The sequence below is a fragment of the Plectropomus leopardus genome, chromosome 2 (genome assembly GCF_026936395.1).
Source record: "Plectropomus leopardus strain MGB_pleo_1.0 chromosome 2, ASM2693639v1, whole genome shotgun sequence".
Taxonomy (NCBI): domain Eukaryota; kingdom Metazoa; phylum Chordata; class Actinopteri; order Perciformes; family Serranidae; genus Plectropomus; species Plectropomus leopardus.
Window position 1 is genome coordinate 30,778,097 of NC_142177.1, and position 16,674 is coordinate 30,794,770.

Sequence of the window (16,674 nt, forward strand, 5' to 3'; positions counted from 1 at the left end):
ATCTATACAGACAAGGGAAGGAAAAGAGTTAGCGAGGGATGAAAAGCGCATGGGGGAGGGAGATGTAGCGGGAGATTGATGTGGGAAGTCTTGCAGAATATATGTCCGCTCATTGTATGCACAATCAGATCCAAAATGACATTATAACGTTTCTGTGACACTCAGGGGGGATGTGTTCTAAAACTGTCCCGTGGCTGATCGCTGCAGACTTTACAGGCACGTTTTGGCTGCTGTGTCGTCTTACTGTGCTGTTTGGGTGTCGATGCACTGACTCTGTGTGTGTGTGTGTGTGTGTGTGTGTGTGTGTGTGTACTCTCCACTGTACTACATATGGATTGCTATGACATTGGTGTTATGGCTTGTTGTGTTTGCTCTGTTTGTAAGCGCTCTGGTTGCACACAGATATCAAACATGCATGATGTCACTCTGACTCATTTGATGTGGGCTTGCCGCCACACGCTCAGATGTGGCTTTTCATACACGCACACATAGTGACACTCAGGTGGTCATGTAATCTGAAATACATAAAATAGGCTGCACAATATATTTGTTAAAAAATGTTTAGATCTGCAGTCATTAGCCAATTAATGGATTGGTCAATTGTCATGAAAATGAATCTGCATTAATTGTTCAGAATTTTTTTTTTTGGCTTTAGCTTCTCGAATTAATACTTTCTAATTTTCTGAGTCGTCTGCACTTCATATCTTTGGTTGTTGGATTTTTGGATTGGACTAAACAAGAATTTAATCAAAACAAGACTTGATGTCTTGGGCTTTGCAAAATTGCTTTTGGCATGTTTTACAATCGTTTGACAATTTATAGCCCAAATAATTAAGTAAATAATTACGAAATTAATCAATAATAAATATAAAAAGTAGATGAAATAATCTTCAGTTTCAGCCCTAACAAACAGTATATTTGTCATGATGTCTGGCAGATATTTTCCATCCTGAACAGCTTTTACTCAAAACTAGAGAACAAAAGTTGAATTTTATTCCAAAGCCTGCGCTCTTCACATCTCATCTCAAACAGTCATGTTAATCAGCAGCTTAAAACTTTACAGTGACTGAGAGCAGCTGGAAGTGTAGACATTTTTTAACTTAAAACCTACCTATTTAGTAATGATTTTGATTAGGAGTGGTTTATCGACATTATTTATATATTTTATGTAATTATTCTATTGCATTTGTATTTACAACTTTTTTCCATTTAAATATATCTCTTATTTTTACATTACATGTCGATTTTGTTTTGTTTTGTCATTTTTATCTATTTTATCTATTATTTAGTAGAGTTTATTATATTGATATTACTGTTATTATACTTTTTAAAATCTATTTTATTACATTTGCACAATCTTTAATGTCTTGTGTAAATCCGTCTCAAATTGTTATTATTTTTATGATCGCCTCTTGTTCTGTCTCATAATGAGCCGTCAGTCGTCTGTGAAGTTCTTTTAACAACATTAAATGTGCTACATAAATTAAATTTGATAGAAAGTTTGATAGAATGATCACTAGAAAGAAAAAAGAAACCTCTGATGTAAAGTTTTCACAGCTGTTCTCTCTTTTCCATTCCACTGTCAAGAACCGAATATGGAGATATTTTTATGGTCGCTGATCTCCTCTCAGTGTCGTCATTACTCAACATAAAGCACTGAGATTTATTACAGGCCCTCAGTCAGGTTGACTGCCCCGCCTGGTTAATTTGTATATTTAATATATTGGTGCATTTTTAACATTGAGACTAAGCAAACACTCAGATACAGTAAAGGCCTGCTCTGCTTCCTTTTAATGTAAAATCAGCACAGTTCAATGACTCAAGGCAGTAGCCATGGAGTCAACATGGGGGGCGTACCAAATCTATAGGAGGTCCCTGGCCCAGAATAATTTCTAAAATTTAAAAACTAATTTGCTAATTTTGCGTTACAGTATTTATCTTAAGCAATGGCAGCTATACTGTATGCAATAAATTACTTCTAAACTTCTAATGTCTACATAGTACATTACACAAGCAACACAACATAAAAGATTAACACCTTACGCTAAGGTAATACAGACACTAACATTGGTTAAATACCCCTGTGAGCCGTGTTCTGCTGTTTTATGGCAATTTGTTAAGTTTGTTTATGTCTACGATTACATTTGCAAATTGTTATTTTGAACAGCAGTGCATGATTTCTGTATTTTTTTATCAATATGTTGGAAGGGACACTTTTCAAATCTGATATTTTGGAGGATAAATATTTACTGCCTTTGCTCAGTTTCTAATGGAGATAAAATAATAAAGATGATGAAGGATTGAGACGAACCTTGAATCTAGATTCAAGGTTTTTATCTGCATTTATATCTGTTTTTGTTGTCATACGATATCCTCATAAATTTTGTTTTTGAAGCAGTCTGAATAAATTGAGGTATGACTTTGTTTTTTCTTTATAGGTTTGTTTTCTTCAGTCTTTATGTTTAACTAAACTCTACAGGCTCTAGCTTTATTTTCAGCACACAGCCATGAGATTGATATTTTCATCTATTAACTTGGCAAAACAAACTATTCCTTTAAATTCGGTATTCTATAACTGTTTGTCATCCTGATTATCTGGTGTATTTTAGGATGTTGGTCTATCCTGTACACACTTCATGTATTTCATGTCTCTGTCTAAGGACAGAGGGTGTTGTACGCTGTGCAGATGAAAGCCCATGAAGCAAATTTGTGATTTCTGATGTAGCACTATATAAATAAAATCGACTTGTCTTGATTAAGGGATGAAATATAGCTGGTTTGGAAGCAAAGTTAAATATTTAAGCACAGTGTGTCATGTTGATTGTATCTTAATATATACTGCATATTGAACTGAAAACATTTTAGGGCTGTGATTAGTTTTTATGCTCCTGGTCTCACTTCGGGAGGTTGCAGTTAAAAACTGTCTTTATTTAGATAATAAAAGATAATGCATGAACAATGGCTCTGTAATTGCAAGACAAGCTGTTTTATTGTATTTTTACGACTCCATCTCCACTTTCTATTAGCATGCACAAAATTTAATTGGTGCATAGTCTGGATGAAGATAGACGGAGCCTCGTGGGCACTGCGCACAGGCCCATCTGAACAGGTTTACATTACCGCTGTCCGCACGGCTCAGTCATACGGTGAGTTATGTAGAAGAATGCATGGTTCAGCGGGTTTGGATCCTTTGTCATATGGGGATCTGAGCTCTGTGAGATAAACCGAGTCGTGCCTGTAGACGTGCACACAGAGGCAGAGGAGGGCTTGTGTGTCTGTTGGGAGTCGAGGAGGAACATGTTTTATGCCGTGTGGTATCCTGGAATACAAGAGTCTATTATGTGTTGCTAGCGTGCAGTTTAGGACATAAACATGTGCCGTGTATGCGTGAGTGTGAACAGAACTGAATAGCAGCCAGTGAAGTGAACACATCAACTGCTTATTATATGCATATACTGTATGTGAAATAGGAACATGTGCTACACATACTACTGTAAGTCTCTTTACAGCACAAATAAACTAAGATGAGTCAGAGATATTTATGGTCATCCCCAAAGGCCTCTTTCCTCGCTCTCCTGCGCTCCTCTCTCCCTCCCTCTATTTCTGCTCGCAGTTTAACGTGCTGATGATTGAATAAATTGCTGGTTAATTGAGAGGGAATGGTTATCATTTGCTATTATATGTAACATGCTTTCACGAACCAGGAAGTGGCAATTTGCATAAATTTACTTTGCCTTTGAAAGCCAAAACTGTTCTGACAGCGTGTTACATGCTGGTTTCTGTATCTTCACAATTATTACTCAATTACTGTTGTAGACCACACAGAGAAAAAATATTAGGATATTTTATATTTTTCATTCTAAATTCATAGAGAAAATGTATCCACATGCTGTTGCTCCATTCATAGATCTTTGGCATGCCTTAAAAAAAACACATTCTCAATTATTGTGTTCACTTATAACCACCATTAACTGGAGCCTCCTTTACAGAAACAGATTACTGCAGCAGCAGTTTACAGTTGGTGCTTTTGGTTTATAAATGCCTCTAAAATTGTTCACTTATTTCTCCGTCACTTCCCTTCTATCCTCGTATGAATCGTTCCGTTCTCTCTGCTCCCTGCGGCCCCGAGCATGCTCCGTCATAGAGGCAGCAGCCATAAGCTTAACTCAACCTTTTACTTCAGTAACAAAGAGGCCCATGTCTCGTATTCTGGGCTAAGTGCTTCTCACAATCTGCAGTAAACTGTTGGGAAAACGAGCCCCGCAGCCCACAGTGTTCTTGCATTTATGTTGTCCGCAGAGAACACAGAGCAAAGGATTAAGGGGTCCCTCAGGCGGATGAGGTTATTATGTATATATAATATATGTGTGTGTGTGTGTGTGTGTGTGGTGTTTAGCATTTGTCTCCATTGTGTATTAAAAACGCCCAATGGGCATCCCGTAAATGACTGTTGTATTGACAGACAGGTATTATAAACACCAGCCCATGTGCAGAGTTTACGTCGACCCGCCTCATGCATAAAGGATGAAGAGGGCTCTCTCTCTGGTTTCATATCTCCAGGGAGGTCCCAGGACTGTCCTAAATAAGCTGAGTCACCCTGTGGTGTGTCCACCTCCAGCATCTCACACATCGCACTGCACTAACATGCACCACCTTTATACAGCAACGTGAGCTTCTTAGCTTCGCTTTCAATCGACCTCAACCTGACGGCTGGATGTTCCCATGCTCTCTCTGTCTTTGAAACAACCGGAGAAAGGCACAATGCTGAGTTATATCACTGACTCGAGTCTCTGTGTACCCTCTAAAAACAGTCTTTTTATTTAAAGTGTGTTTGTCCCTTTTTTAACTTCTCTCAGATGCATTCATGCAGCGGTGGGCGAGAGATCTGCGACTGGTTGTGCAGTTTATAGTGAATCAGTGTTTTCATCCATTTAGTGCTGTTTTGTCCTTATTTGTGCTTTTTCCTTTTTTTTCTTCCACAAAGGCACAATGCTGAGTTGCAAAAGATTACTGACTGTCAAGGCCTGCGCACAACCAAGCAACTTTTTACCTTCATATCGCATATAATCAATTCATCTTCCAAGCTAATAACAAAAAAAAATGTTCTGTGAGTTTCGAGACAGCTTTTGCTAGATATTTCCTGCCGTGCAGGCTCAGAGGGTGCATGCATGTCAGTGCTAAGCTGTCAGTCCACTTAATTCTTTGTGGTGAGTTCAACAGCAAAACATCCAATCACTCTTTTTAAGTTTTTGCATTTGGAGGTTAGTATAGTGCGGAGTAAATCATAAAGCCAGACTGCTTCTGGACTTTTCAGTTTTACTTTGAGGTTAAATAATACAAAATAAAAGCACTGATTTTTTCTACATTTCTTTCCTAGATTGAAATGTTTTTGTGCACCTAGTCAAGGTGTCTCACGATGTCATGGTGCTCTTGTGTTCTGTGAATATGTGCTGAGACAAGTGTTGGGAAGTGTGAGAAGCAAATCAGATCAGAACAAGGTCAAGGACAAGGTGGGATTTTGCTGCTCTGGAAAACAATGCTGTTTTTACTTTTTTAATTGGCTTGACTTTCAAATTTGAAAGGATGTGAAGCTTGTGAACTAGATTGTTCGTAGGCTCAGCAAACTTGACTGGGTCATCTAGTATAAGTCCATTTGTTGACACTTTTCTCACTGCAACCATTCCTCAATGTGTAACAACATGCATCTCTATATTTCGGTTAGGTTTATGGACAGCATTCTTATGTACTTAATATGTGTACTTTAGTTTACAGCATGCAGTGTGTGGTGAAATTCTTTACTCTCCAGTTTACTTTGACTTTGATTAATGGTATATACTGTATACCGTATGTACTCTCTGCAGGTTTTTAGCATTGTTGTTGTTGTTGTTTGCTGTACCCGACTCAGAATTATATCAGTTGAATCAGATTTAGCTGTTCAATACAAATATTCAAAGATTTGTTTTGTTTTTCATGCAATTTTTTTAAGTTTGAAGGGGCTCAGCAGAGTGTTCAGTTGGACAGTGGCATTCATGTAATATTTTAAACAAGCTAACAGCATTAAGGAGGGATTGCAAATGTGCAACTTTTTTTTTGACAACTAAATATTGCAAAAAAGTCAGAGACTGTGTGATATTAAGTTGCAGTGAGCTGTAATCTCACCACTTTTAAGCAGAAGGGCAGTCTCTCTCTGTGCCAAGTATCTCTTGCAAAAGTAGCATGAAATAATTTGGACTGTGTCTTCCTCTCTGCCCTGACTTATTCTTTTTGTTGCAAGCTTTTACCAAAAGCATGAGCTTAATGTCATTGTTTAGCAACGGCCAACTGTCAAAAAAACATGCCATCATCAATAAAAACGACTGGTTAGCTCTGAGGCCTATGATTTTGATGGATCTAACAATTTGAAACTGGCTCTCAACTGGAACTGGTCCTTGATTTCCACCATTATAACTTACACTGTAATTATTTTTAACTGCACTGATGCACAAAAAAGAAATAACACTGTAGATTGGAACAAATTGCACTGTATGTTGCAGCCATAATCTAAAGCATTACCCAATATGGTCCATGGACCTATTTCCATAGTTGTACCAACGGAGAGCGTTGCACAATGCACAATGAAAATAAACAGAAGCAATAGGACAGGACCTGCATTTGTATAGCACTTTTCTAGTCATTTGGACCACTCAAAGTACTTTCACACGCACTCACACACAGATGGAACAGCCATCAGGAGCAATTTGGGGTTCAGTATCTTGCCCAATGATACTTTTACATGTTGAGCGGAGGAGCCAGGGATCAAACCGTCAACCTTCTGATTTAGAGGATGACACGCTCCACCTCTGAGCCAAAGCTGCTGAAATTGCAGAGTAGTTTGATTACCTGCAAACATTTGTTCTACTTGTGAAGAGATTTCACTCAAAAAACAAGCATGAACCAACAATTGCACTCTCTTTTTTCCTGAGTTTCTCACTGGACTTCTCTGTGCTCTCTTTCCAATCTGTAGAATATGAAACGACCACTGATGTTGTCGTGGTTTGCACCTCAGGTCAAGAAAAGCCTTATTTTTGTTTTCAGCTGAGAAGCAACTTTATCAGGTCCTGAACCAATTTATTTTTGGTCTAAAAGCTCTCAATTGTTCAAAATTAGGTGCAGGAATGGGTTCCATGTATATAGAAAAAGGGATGAAAGAGTTGCTATGCCTTTACTCTATTCAGCACATTAATGCAGCAGAGCCAGACTGGACTGTTAACATTAGATTCTTTATCCGTCTGTAGTTCTGTATTTGTTCACTGTGGTAATGCCATGCTCATGCTTTTTTATGATATTTTTTAAAAATCCATCATAGTGAGTTCCTATCAAAAATCTATTGTTCTCTTTTTTGTGTGTGTCTGCAGGAAACAGTTGAGTATGCCTTCCTCATCATTTTCACAATTGAGACCTTTCTGAAGATTATCGCCTACGGTTTGGTAATGCACCAGAATGCATATGTGAGAAACGGTTGGAACATGCTGGATTTCGTCATTGTCGTCATAGGGTAAGTGATCAGGTCCAGCTATTTCAATGGACTTATTATCCTTAAACATTGTAAATTGCAATAGTTCCCTACTGGTCCAACCATTGGATCCCACTGTCTCCTAAGTCAGTATTTGAAGGTATGCACATAAAAAACTAACCACATATTCAGTTTTATTTGACAAAATAACACAGGGGCTTAAAACGTGATGAAATAAAACATACTACAAGAATAAAGTACAGTAATTGGCGAAATTAAAAAACAAAAACAATCTGGAAGGATTTTTTTCTTTTAAAAAAAGTTATTTATTTTTTTTTTTTTTACTTTTTTTCTTTAAAATTTGGGGAAATTTTTAAAAATTTATTTTCTCAAAATGTTTTTAGAGAAAATAAGTTTTTTTCTTTTTTTTTAAGTTTCGGTGTTTAAAAAAAAAAAGGCTTACAAACTGCCAAAATGACACCATTTATGACAGCCAGAAACTTCAAAAATAGAAATTATCTTTTAGTTTCTGACAAGAAACTAGTTTCTGACGGCCCTTAAACACATCATGTGGGACAAACACTTCATGCATTTTCACTAGGGCAGGTTAAAGGAAAAATAATTGTAGCTTTCGGGAGGGTTAAAAAAAACCCCAACCCAGACAGCTAGTTTTTCCACAAATTTGACATTGCCACGAGTCAGTTGCGGTCCAGTCAGAATGGACCCGCGACCCCCTTTTGGACCCCGACCCACCAGTTGGGAACCACAGGTATAATGTATATGATGAAAATGGTATCCTGCTTATACTAAACATCATGCCAGCTGATCCAAACAACGTGTTCTTTTGCAGACCACATCGTGAGGTTTTGTTGTTTCAGTTTCTGGTTTGGATTTGCACTTAGATCTCTGTGTGACAGATGCAGTTTACAGTGTTTCTGCGAGAGGCAGTCAGTGCTAAAGTTAAAGTTGCTTAAGCCTCTGCTCTAAGCGGCCAAGTGCTAATAGAGACCCTCATACGCCCACAGTATATGACCCAGAAAAGACAGAGAGAATAAATCATTCGTTAGCTTTACCACCACTGGAGTGAGTCACCATCTCTCCATACTTCATCTCTTCTCCAACGCTCCCTCCCATTTTTCCCTCTCCTCTCACTGTCTGTCTTTCGCTCACACTCTGCTCTGCTTTGTCTCTGCAGCTCTGTCTTATACCCCCTCCTTCCATTTCGATCTCGTACGTCATGCTTACACTTCCCCACCTCACTCTGCCCTCATTCCTATCTCCTGCACACTCTCCTCTTGTTATCTTCATCCCCATCGCAGCGTCTCCGTTTCTCTCCTCTGTCTTCATCCTCCCTCTCTCTCTCTCTCTCCTCTTATACACACAGTCCAGTGGGTAGCTGGGTCAGATCTCTGTCTGTGTGCAGCATGCGGGGCTGATCTGCCATGCAGTCAAATGCAAAGACGGCTGCTCCCACTATGAAGAGTGACTGTTACTGCTAAATCACTGAAATGACACACTGAAATAATACTGCCAGTATCAAAATATAGCAGTGTCAATATGGCTCCGAAACAGCACCATAAATTCACGTTGAAAGGTCAAAGTTCAGCCGTCTTTACCACATGCTCCAATATGTTTGTGCCTTTGTATTGATAGATTATAGGAGGTCACGTTGTTGTTCAGCAGAGGTTAAAGGTTGTAGGCACTCAAAGATTTAACTGTGCTTCATGAAGGGCTTGAATGCATTTTTTTCAATCAATAATGCTCCTTAAGGAGAGAAAATTATTGAAATGCAAAAAAATCCCCTAAAAAACATCTAAGGCATTTCAGGTGTTTCTGACTTATCAGAGTAAAAAATGAGTGAAAAACAAGTGAGGGGAAATGTATTAAAGATTTATTAAAAGGATAATTGTATTAAAAGGACGTGGGTGTCAGAAATGTAAATTAGCTGTGCAGCAACGAAAAAGGTAACAGCAGGGTCATGTAAAAGAACATTTATTGAATTTATTAGAAAAAAGGGACATTTTAAATTTAAGGGCACAGTAGTTTGAAGTGGTGGTGAGTAATTATGAGATAGGAAGATGCCAGTGTTTTGAAAGCTGTTAAAGGTATACTATACGGGATTCTTCGGTTTCTGTTTGTAAACAGTATTGCAGGCGTAACGCAAAGTGAAAGACAACCTCAGATTCACTGTCATTTTGGAACGAGCTGTGTCTGCTTTGCAGTTTGGGCTTGCTATATTTAGGGTGTTTTTTTGTTCCTCTTGGATATGTGCTGATTATAGTCTGACACAGTAGCTTGATTTATAAAATGATTGTACAGTATTTTGTAGTTAATGGGCTACAACAGTTCAAACCACTGTTATGACTCCTTAAACAGCGAGGAGGCACATTGAAAAGCTGGGGCAAAGTTCACGTCGGATGGGAGAGTGTGATGGTGGAGGATTGTTCAAACTAGGGATGCACGATACTATCAGCATGTCATCGGTCGACAGATATTGGCTTTAAAGTTAAATATCGGAATTGGCCAACATGCTGATTTTTGTCGATATCACAAACCATTTTTAATTTTTTTTTTTTATTGACAAAGGGAACTTGTAAAAAAACATAAACCCTAAGTTAAAGTATTTCTCTTATTTTGCTCAATGAATGAATATAGTCGCTGTTTTTATGCTGTAAAGCCCTCTGAGGCAAACTGTGATTTGTCATAATGGGCTGCATAAATACAGTTGAACTGAATATTACATACACTGAAAAGCATTGTATATTATGGGCCATGATCACTAAAATTAGGTGGGACAAAAAGGGGATACATCGATATTGGTTAGCGGCCAAATTAGTTGTTTATATGTCGACATATGTGATATGGCAAAACTTGCAAACTGTGACCGTTTCACAGCATCGGACACAGCATACAGCCATTCAATGGGATGATAACGGCATTTGAGCCTAATAGTAGATGTGGTTGACCCTCTTCAACCCATACCGATGATCGATGAGGCTAAAAACCAAAAATAACGGCCATTTAATGGGCTGGTAACACCAGCATCGGGTGCATTGGAGATATGCAGCTTGACTGGTGAAGACACCTGTTATATCACTTGTATAAAAGCTCGACTCAGGTATGTGCAGTGAAAGGGTGTCGATATGTTTTCTTTTGAACCTGACTGGATGAATAATGAAACCCCAGTGGCAGGCGGTCGGTCTTACAGCTGTGACTCAGTATAACATAAGTCTGAGCAGACTGAGCTTGTAGGCCCTCAGAACTCCTTCCTATCGGCAGCTTCATTCACTGCTTTTAGTCCGCAGCTTTGACGTGATGTGTCGAGATGATTTCCCCTCTCGGCTAGGTGAGGAATGTCTAACTGACTGTAATGAAGTGTCCTCTTTGTTCACTGCTGATTTACTTTGTGGCCACAGTAAGAAAACAGTTCCTGTACTACAATTGTCTGCTGTTTGTGTACTTTTATTTGGGCATTGAGACAGAGAAGGTGCTGTGCAGCATGGGCCCTGGCTTTTCATTGAAAATAAATAATTGACAATTGTTTTGTCAGGTCTTAAAAATTAATATATGAAAACTGTCAGCGCTGCAGTGTTTACTAACCATTATACTGATAGTTTACATTTAGAGGCTTTGTGTAATATATGTGTAGTACTCTTGTTAATCCAACTGTATCCTAAAGGTGTCAGTATGGTTTGTGGGTGGCTGTAAAGTAAACTGATGACACATTATAGTTCAGTGCTAAATGATACTTTTAGAGATCAGCAACTGTAAAATAAAAATGCCTCCAAATGATTTTTGACAGAACTTGTATCAAGTTGATGGCATTATTTTTTTTAAAAAAAATTAATGAATTAGGAAATATTTATTTATAATATTTATTATTTTCAGTTTTTTAAACATCTCTTGCCAAGTTGCTTATTGCCTGTTTTGCCTTTTTTTGCACCTATTTACTCAGTTTCCAGAGGTTTAAATGCTTGTAAAAGGCATCTGATTGCAGCACGAAAAAAAGATGTCGATACAAGTTCTAAAGGGTTAATTTTCTGTCGATCGATCTTTCTTTAACATGAGATGAGGATTCTCTAGAGCATTCACAATATAGCAGCTCAGATGCAAACCTGTTGTTGTGTGTTATAAAGTGTGTTTTCTCCGCAGACTCACAGTGCGAGGTCCTGTCTTTGTTTTCTCACAGACTCTTCAGTGTTGTCTTGGAGCTTTTGACCAAAGAAGAGAAGTCAGATGGTGAAGGAGAAGCTAACCATCCATCAATGCACGGACACGGCGGAAAACCAGGTGGATTCGATGTTAAAGCCCTTCGAGCCTTCCGTGTGCTGCGACCCCTGCGGCTGGTCTCAGGAGTACCCAGTAAGTTCTGATCTCCATAAACCAAACAGAGGTGACCCATGTAAACCCAGTGAAACCCAGTATAAAAACAAATTTTAAACACATTTCCAGCATAGCCTGAATAATGATCTTATGATCCCAGTGAATTGTAGGTTGAGGGGTTACACATGACGAGTCCAGATGGTCGATGTACGGTCCCTGAGGACTGTTTTTCAAAAACATCTATTCAACATCTACATCAGCGCCCTAGAGACTTGAGCTCTGTAATAAAAACAAACTCAGAGTAAACACATCTGACCTATTTGTGAGCTTTATGTGATTCTAAATGTACAGAAATACTGAAACTGGCATAAAACTTTATTATATAAATATAAATTTATTAGTGCTGTAAAACATACAGTATATCACTGAGTTGTTTCTTTTTTTATTCACGTCATCAGCCTGTCATTATTTTTTTGATTTTATATCACACTAATGGTTTAAATCTTGGTACAGTAACTGTTCTGTAAATTCAATTTAAAAATTATTTAAAGCAGTGGTTCCCAACTGGTGGGTCACTGTCTAAAAGTGGGTCACGGGTCGATTCTGAATGGACCGCAGGTGACTCAATCATGTCAGATTTGTGAAAACTTGCTGTCTGTTTTTTTTTGTTTGTTTGTTTGTTTTAACCCTCCCCGAAGCTACAAATGTGTTTCCTTGAATTTCCCTGAGTTACACGGGGAAAATGCATGCAAGTGTTAGTCCCACATGATGTGTTCAAGGACCATCAGAAATTTGAAATTCCAACAATAATTTCTGTTTGGGTGTGATAAATGGTGTCATTTTGGAATTTGTTTTTGACAGGCCTGCAGCTTGGAAGACAATTTTTCTTTAAAAAGATTAAAAATTTTAGTGGAAAAAAAATTGCCAAAACATTGTAGAGTAAAATCGCCAACATTTTAAAAATCACCCAAAAAATTTTAAAGAAAAAAAACATCACAAAAATTCTCAAGTAGAGTACAAGTACCTCAAATTTGACATAGGTACATTACTTAAATAAATGTACTTAGTTACATTCCCCCACTGATCATGACTTACAAGCAACACAAGAGTTATTTTATTTTGCAATAAGAACAGAGAGAGAGACTTCTTACTGTGCATTCAGAGTACAGCCAAGTTTCATATGTGTTTATTTTTCTCCTCGCTCAGGTTTACAGGTGGTGTTGAACTCCATCATTAAAGCCATGGTCCCTCTCCTTCACATCGCCCTCCTGGTCTTGTTTGTCATCATCATCTACGCTATTATCGGCCTGGAGCTTTTCATCGGTAAAATGCACGCCACCTGCTTTATTCCTGGCTCAGGTACGTTCTCTAAACTCTGTGCTGTACACATAAAATCAAGCCACCTTTTTAGTCTACACGTCTTGTATTTTGAATGTTGTAAATAGCAGTAATTTTACGTTAAAAGTGAAACTACTACTTAACACTGATTTCCAACCAACGTGCATGTCCGGGCTCTGAAGACGAAACCTAAGTCTGACAGCATGTGGGCCCAGCTGAACAGGTGTATGATGGATTTCTTTTTACACAATCAATCAAGTTATTTTTGACATAATAGTTTCTGTACATTACATATTGCATAAACTGAAGCATAAAAGACTCAGGCACGCCTCCCCTTTGGGGTTCTGGTAATTTTTTTACTCACTTTTTCTAAAATGGGGAATTAAACACAATTTGCGTATTTACAGTTGCAAATCCATGAAAACAGAGTTTATGCACAGTATATGCATAAATACGCACAGCCTGACACATTTTGTTGTGTTAGTTTACCTTTTTTTGAACTTGAATTTAACTTAACTTATCTTAAATTACTTAGCCAGGTTATTCCCTCCGGTACAGGCTACTTAAACACACAACAGTAGCTTTCTCCTCCTAGATGAGAAAGGTGGAAGTTTCATCACACTCCATGGATGACAGAACAAACCCCCTAAAAAAGGATCAAACAGGAGCCATAATAATACATAACATCTGGTAGTTTCAGTTATTTTGGGGAAATTTGATAATTATGGCACATCTGTTTTATGATTACGTGTGTAGGGTGGAAAAATAAATGAATAGATTAAGTAATTAATAATAATAATTCATATATTTTAAAAATATAAGTTGTTTTCCTCATGATTACAGTTTTTTTCCTCTCTTTTCTTTAGATGCGATAGCGGAAGAGGAACCCGCTCCATGTGCGATCTCAGGGCACGGGCGCCAATGCCCCATCAATGGCAGCGAGTGCAGGGAAGGCTGGCAAGGTCCCAACGGTGGCATCACCAACTTTGACAACTTCCTGTTTGCCATGCTGACAGTGTTTCAGTGTATCACCATGGAGGGCTGGACCGACGTGCTGTACTGGGTGAGTCTCTGCCCTCCCAGTTCAACATCCTGTGTCTGTCAAACGCCCTCAGCTCAAACGTCCGCTCAGATCAGACGCACAGCGGTAATGTGACTGACATTGTGATGATGAAGCTGCTGATAACTTCCTGCGGCAGCTCTTATCACTCTGATATGATTGATTGACTAAATGATTGAATGCGTTCAACAACTCACAATAACAGTTAGATGCTGTCCTGGTAGTTTCAGTGTTTTTGCAAGATATTTTTCTTTATCTAAAGCTACTAAAGCTATCTAAAGCTTTTGTCTGACTTTTCTTTCTTTTCTGGCAGTTTCTACCTTTAACAGTTTCCTTTCTTTCCCTCTTCCTCCTCCTGCTCTTCCTCTGTGGTGACGCTTCTTCCTCCAGATGAACGATGCTATGGGCTTTGAGCTTCCATGGGTGTACTTTGTCAGTCTTGTGATCTTCGGCTCCTTTTTCGTTCTTAACCTGGTTTTGGGTGTGTTGAGCGGGTAAGCACCTTCCTCTCTTTGCAGACAGAGACCTTCTGCTCTAGTTTAGGCCAGAGGGTCTCTGTTCATGTTTGTGCTTCTGTCTGTTAACAAGAGACTTCTGGGCTCCTGTAGGTCAACGACGCCATTGGATGGGAAACGCCTTGGATTTATTTTGTTAGCCTGATCATACTGGGATCCTTTTTCGTGTTAAACCTTGTGTTAGGTGTGCTCAGTGGGTAAGAGGAAACTTGTGCTGTGGTTTTCGTGTGCAGTGGGCTAAGCGTGCATGCAGTGGTTTACTGTGCACTCTGGCACCTCTTGCTATGTAGTGTTAGCTTATAATTTTTGGAGAAAGAAATTGATTTTTGACATTGACATTTTAATCAACAACAAAATAAAAGAAAAAAGACAAAAACATACACACACAACTAGGGGTCGACTAATAACCGATATTTGAAACAGATATACATTTACAATAAAAATGAAAATATTTCTGTTGAAATTTAGAATTTAGAATATAACAAACTACAACACAAAACTTTGTTGAAATGCCTTTAGCAAATTTTTAAATCAAAACTGAATCTTGCAACTTCTTTTATGAAGTTCAGTGAAAATTTAAATAAAAAATGAATAAATAAAATGAGCTCTCTGAGGTTTTCTAAAATAAAAGTTCCCCCCATGTTGACACTGTCTTTGCATGTATTATATCAGCCTTTTATTAAGATAAAAGGCCGATACAGATAATCAGCAAAATGCCAAATATCGGCCGCAATAATTGGCCAGGCTGATAATCTGTTGACCCCCACACAAAGTTTAAAAAATTAAATCAATTAGGGGCGTCAGTGGCTCAGTGGATAGAGCAGGCGCCCCATGTACAGAGGGTGAGTCCTTGCCGTAGTGGTTGTAGGTTCGACTCCGGCCTCAGCCCTTTGCTGCATGTTGTGCTTTTTCTCTCCTTCTTTCACACTTACTCTCTGTCCTATCTAATAAAGGCCAGAATTTTAAGAAAAAAAAACTTTTTTTTTTAAGCCAGAAATAAGATTATTATTAACAGAGACTTGGTGTCCATATCAAAAAGACTTTCCAAAGTTTGATCTAACAGGTAGAGTGGGGAGATGGTACAAACTGTTTACCAGTGACTTCCTGAATCACCGAATGAACCTCTCTCCAAAATGTCTGAATCCAGTCACACAACCAAAACAGAAGGATAAATGTACCTTTATGTGGATATGGAGATTTTAAACCTGTGATTGGCTATTTTGCATTCGGACCACGGGATACATGAAAATACTTTCTCAGGCTCTCTTCTCTGACCTCTGTTGGCGTCACACTTTCACGTCCTTTCCACGGCAACTGCAAAGTGAGCGTTTCCTCCCCCATCCCGTCCTCAACCCACCCAACCTCCTGAGAGAGAAATTAATCTTATTCCTCGCCCTTCACTCCCTCTGCGCTTCTAAGCTCCCTCAAACCCCAGTTTGCTTTCCCAGCCTTGTGAAGTGGGGGTTGGGTATTACAGTAGAATTAACTCTGGATGGTTGACCAGCCAGCAAAGCCCGATTTTTTTATTTATTTATTTTTTAAAGCCAACAAGGTTAACAGAATCATCATCTCAGACAGTATTTGCAGCTTGGTCAGCTGCTTTAACTTGGCATAATTATTATTTTCATGAACTTTATAGATGCAGTTTTACAAATGCTGCTTGGCTGCCCCCCTATCATCTTTTTGTCTTTTTCGTTGTCGCACCTCAAATACTTTTTATTTTCCAGTAATGACAATATCCCACCATGCACAGGATGTATTTACCCACCGTCTTCTGTTGCATATAGTAGTTTCCACAGTTGTTGTTTTATAAAGTCTATGAGTTTAGACGCTGTGCAAATGTTTCGTGTCTCTCGAAACCATCTGTCCACCTAAATTGCCTTTTCTGTATGATTAAGATGCTCGCCTGAAGGATACGCTACTGTACTGTCAGGCTCTAAATATAG

At 38.5% G+C, this 16,674-nt stretch overlaps 1 protein-coding gene across 9 annotated transcripts in view; it reads left to right on the forward strand.

The window, feature by feature from the left end:
* The window catches only part of cacna1da (calcium voltage-gated channel subunit alpha1 Da), a 91,170-nt gene that overhangs the window by 24,451 nt on the left and 50,045 nt on the right, over positions 1 to 16,674 (forward strand). For all 9 annotated transcript variants that reach the window (XM_088090769.1, XM_088090768.1, XM_088090773.1 and 6 more), the window contains 5 exons: positions 7,395 to 7,534; positions 11,682 to 11,854; positions 13,022 to 13,174; positions 14,020 to 14,216; positions 14,604 to 14,707. In XM_088090769.1, the coding sequence (XP_087946895.1) occupies positions 7,395 to 7,534; positions 11,682 to 11,854; positions 13,022 to 13,174; positions 14,020 to 14,216; positions 14,604 to 14,707 (767 nt within the window). The remainder of the gene's footprint in view (positions 1 to 7,394; positions 7,535 to 11,681; positions 11,855 to 13,021; positions 13,175 to 14,019; positions 14,217 to 14,603; positions 14,708 to 16,674) is intronic.